Source organism: Poecilia latipinna, unplaced genomic scaffold (genome assembly GCF_001443285.1).
Source record: "Poecilia latipinna isolate Pla-1442-1.1 unplaced genomic scaffold, P_latipinna-1.0 Scaffold165, whole genome shotgun sequence".
NCBI classification, from domain to species: domain Eukaryota; kingdom Metazoa; phylum Chordata; class Actinopteri; order Cyprinodontiformes; family Poeciliidae; genus Poecilia; species Poecilia latipinna.
Window position 1 is genome coordinate 624,780 of NW_015112781.1, and position 4,397 is coordinate 629,176.

General features: G+C 39.6%; 1 protein-coding gene across 1 annotated transcript; it reads right to left on the reverse strand.

Moving 5' to 3' along the window:
• Positions 1–604: 604 nt before the first annotated feature.
• On the reverse strand, positions 605–3,062 carry LOC106945852 (C3a anaphylatoxin chemotactic receptor-like). Its single transcript, XM_015029835.1, has 2 exons — positions 2,192–3,062; positions 605–1,885 (listed from the first exon to the last, which is right to left on the reverse strand). Exons 1-2 carry the CDS (start codon positions 2,199–2,201, stop codon positions 900–902), a joined length of 996 nt encoding a protein of 331 aa, XP_014885321.1. The 5' UTR covers positions 2,202–3,062; the 3' UTR covers positions 605–899.
• Between the last annotated feature and the right edge of the window lie 1,335 nt (positions 3,063–4,397).

Below are 4,397 nucleotides of genomic sequence, written 5' to 3' on the forward strand. Positions count from 1 at the left end.
TTGTTGATCATGATCCTGAACATGATCAACAAACTACAACACATGATGCTTAGTTTCTCAGAAACTGTTTCATTTTGGACCTCACCTGTGTTTCATGAAATAATGTCGTAAACTGAGGCTAAAACTAAATAATTTTTGAACTTGGTAGACAAGATAACTACTCATTTATACACGGCATATGTTCTGTCTGCCCACCTATAAACTGAAAAGGGTGTTTTATGTTTGTTCCTTGTTTTCAACTGAGCCTTGCAACTAAACTGTTATTAGCTGACTGTGTAATACATGCATACATACTAAGATAGACACACAAAAATCTGCAGTTTCACAGTTTATTAAGCACAGAGATACAGAGAAAAAAATACAAAACATTTAAAATATTTCCATTAGTTATTTGCAAAATCTGAACAACCTTACATTTTCATAGTCACACAGATCAAAATATTCTGCCATACATCACACAGTATAAGGGGTGTCCAAAATCGGTCCTCGAGGGCGGCATCCTGCACGTTTTAGTTCTCTCCCTGGTGGTAGCCACCACCTTTTCAGCTTGTCAATATTCCTCTTAGGGCCTCTAACGAGCCATCATTTGATGCAGGTGCGTTAAACCAGGGAGAGAACTGAAACATGCAGGATGCCGGCCCTCGAGGACCGACTTTGGGCACCCCTGGTATAAGGATTGGTGATTGGAATTGTTTAAAAAAATAAAGACAAATCATTTAAAGAAAAATAAAACAGCAAATATTCTTCTTATTTCACTCCACAGGTGCACGTCATTGTCTCTATCAATCCACAAATGTATGTCAAGCAATATCTTGGACATGTTTTATTTTTCTTGCCATTTCAACGAGAGTTTGAACATTTGATTTTGTTTCATTGCCTTTCCTTTACTCTAGGCCACTCTACTCTCTGAAAATCAACGTATCCACGTGCTTATGTTCTGGGGCTGCAGAATCCGACTTTCGAGAAATCCGTGAGAAGTGAGATGACAATGAGCGAGATGATGCAAAAGACAAATGGTCCTCTGCCAGAGCGCTTTCTAGGACAAAACACAGGGACTTTTTGAGCTTCTGCTGGAACTCGTTACACATGAAAACATAGAGGATGGGATTCAGGCAGCTGTTCATGAAGGCAAGACTGACACTTAGAGTACTTCCAATTAAAACAATGTTGTAGAGATGCTGGTCATTGACTTCTATAAAATTCAAAACATGAAAGGGCAACCAGCAGATGAAGAATGCAAAAATAATAGAGAAAAGGATGCGATGAAATCTCCGTTTTCTTGCCCGCTGCAGATGATTGGAACGGATGATTATAGCAACAGAGGTGAAAAGTATTACCAGGAATGGAATGAGAAAACCCATAAGGAAACGGAAAATATTCAGAATCCGTTTTTTTTCTTCTTCGTGAGGATAAGTGCAGTATGTCTTATTACCATGGACTAACGTAATGCGAAAAAAGGCGTAAGGTGTGCTGCAAATCCCTGCAGCCAACCAGATTGCCGCGCTGATAATTTGAGCCTTAAGGACGGTGCGCTTGTTTTGTGCCCACACCACCACCCAGATGGACAAGCAACGATCCAAACTGATGACTGCCAGAAAAAAGACGCTGGCAAACATGTTGACCAAGCTCACAAAGTTGTTGAGTTTGCACATAAATTCTCCAAAGGGCCAGTGGTGCTGCTGAGAGAGAGAGACTGCTGAAAACACCAGGAACGCTGTAAAGAGGAAGTCGGCCAGAGCCAAGTTGAGAAACCACACAGTGTTGACTGTTTTCTTCATCTTGAAGCCGGTCACATAGATTACCAGACCATTACCCACCGTCCCCACCAGAATAATCAGGCAGTAGACGACCAGTGAGAATGTTTGGACATGCTTCACAACTGAATCTGAGGACAGAAAATTGGAAATATTTGAAAACAGATTTTTAAGAATACACTAAAAGAATAAGAAATTGTGATATAACAACATAATTTTATGTGCAACGTAAGATGAAAGACAGACATCTGAATTACAACTAGTTTATCTGAATTGACAGACTAGGAAATATCAAGATTACCTGTTTAAGCATGGACAATGCACATCTAAACTTTATTTCAAAGGATAGTTGGAGGATACATTTTCTTACTCATTCCTGCTAGTACAACATTAACAGCAACACTATCCAAATTAATTGTAGTTTTAAAAACTCTTACCAATATCCATTTTGCAGGAGTCTCAGTCTGAGTTGAGTCTGAGTTGAGCTCTAACTGTTCGGAGCTTTATCTATTCACCTTGTAATATATCTCCTCCCTCACAGCTCATCTAGCTGCCAATGAGACTTTGCTGCACAGGAAAAGGAGTGAGCAAAATGACAGTGCATTGCAATACAAAAAAAAAGGATATTTGATTTTCTTCACAGTGAAAGAAAGCCCTTTAAGGACTTATCACTAGTTTGTAAGAGTGATTTGGTTTGAAATAGATGTTTTGTGTTACTGTGTGACTGCTCAGGTCGGATGTATTTTCCTGCTTTTGATGCACAGTATCAATGAGAAATTCTATTGTATTTCCTGTAAGTAATGTATTACGTATTGATGCAAAGTCATCCACTTGTACAAATCACACAACTACATGACAACAAACAAAAATGGGCCGGAACAAAGTGAAGGACTTATTACGACGTCAGCCTTTGTGTCTGAGTTATTATGAGGACCCATCAAACCATTTGTTTGAAAATCACCTGATAATGCATATCAACTGCAGCAAGGGGTGAAGTTTCATATACCTCTGAACTATTGCAATGAGCTTCATGAGAAGCAGACACCCACAATACCACCTCTTCAAAGTTATGGTTTTGGTGACATTGGATTTATACATCACTATTTTTCATTGCATATAGCAATAAATGTCACGAATCCAGACTTTTTGGAGCACCTCCTGCATTCTGTCCTGAACTTCATGCACAGTCATTGAATCCCACAACAGCAGTATGTCTACTTAAGAGACGGAAAAGATTAGAATTCGACTTTATTGTCATTGCACATGTCACGAGTACAAATCAACAATATTCTCAGGATAACTTTCCTAAATGTGTATATATTGTTCATCAATCTGAAGAAGCAATGTTCTTAAATTTCTGTGCAATAAAAAGTCTTTTTCCATCTTATTTTCAGACCTTGTGCAAAAATAAAATGAGAAGGAAACATTAATAAACAGGAAAAAGATACTGATCGTGAAGGTGGTTTCACAGGAACTGCCATTTCGCAAAACATACTAAGTCCTCAAAATTGCACAATGTTGACACACACACACACACACATATATATAAAACTCGATGGGGCTTGTTGAGAAAATAAATTTAAAATAAGCTAGTTTTAAAACTTAACATGTCTTGATTCAAATGCCCTAATTGTGGTTTTGAAATCAGTAACTTATTCTGGCCTATTGACCTTTATGTTACTTGTAGTTACAGCAGATGGTTTGCTTGGATCGTTTGAACTGCCTTTTATCTGTGTGGGAAAACAATACAGTAGAAGTTCCAGTTTTCACACTCATCTGTGAAAGGCCGTAAACACGGCAGGGGTTTCTGGCTTCAGATAGAGGGTCAGAGATAGCTCCTGGTTGGATGAGCAAAGATACGCCTTTTTTGAATAAATTAAAGATAAGAATACACCTTTTACTATAAAATTTTCTACACAGAAGTAACAAATTAGATTTGCTCTTGCAACTCTCAAAAGATGTCTTTGCACATCTTTGCTTTTCTTCTTCTTTCCATTTATGTCACGTAAATGAATGTATGTCTCTGTTGTTCTGCAGTTTCTGTGTAAGTTTATGCATTGTCTTATACTGGATTAAACTCTGTAATTCTGTGACGTCAACACGCATTGTTGTTTTCCTTGTGGCTACACGTGGCTCGCCGAGAGGACCTGGGATCCAGAGGAAGAGAGAGCCAGGCTTTTTCTAAAGTTAATTAATTTAGATATTATTTTCTTCCTTAACAGGCTGTGGAAAATCACCCTTGAAGCCAACTGCAAACCACTTGCACAAATGTGGCCTATACCAAGGAGACGCTCTGTCCCCACTGCTGTTCTGCGTAGGCCTGAACCAAATCATCAACAAGACGAGCTACGGACACCGACTCAAGAATGGGGCTACCATCAGTCACCTCCTCTACATGGGTGACATCAAGCTGTACGCCAGGAGCGAGCGAGACATCGACTCACTGATCCACACCACCAGGATCTACAGCACTGACATTGGGATGTCATTCGGACTAGAGAAGTGTGGCCGGATGGTTACAAAGAGAGGGAAGGTCGTCCACACAGAAGGGGTCTCACTCCCAGAAGGAACAATGGACCTTACCACAGGGGTCACGTTTCATTGGCTAATGCCCATTTCACGTCACAGCGCAGCTACCACGTG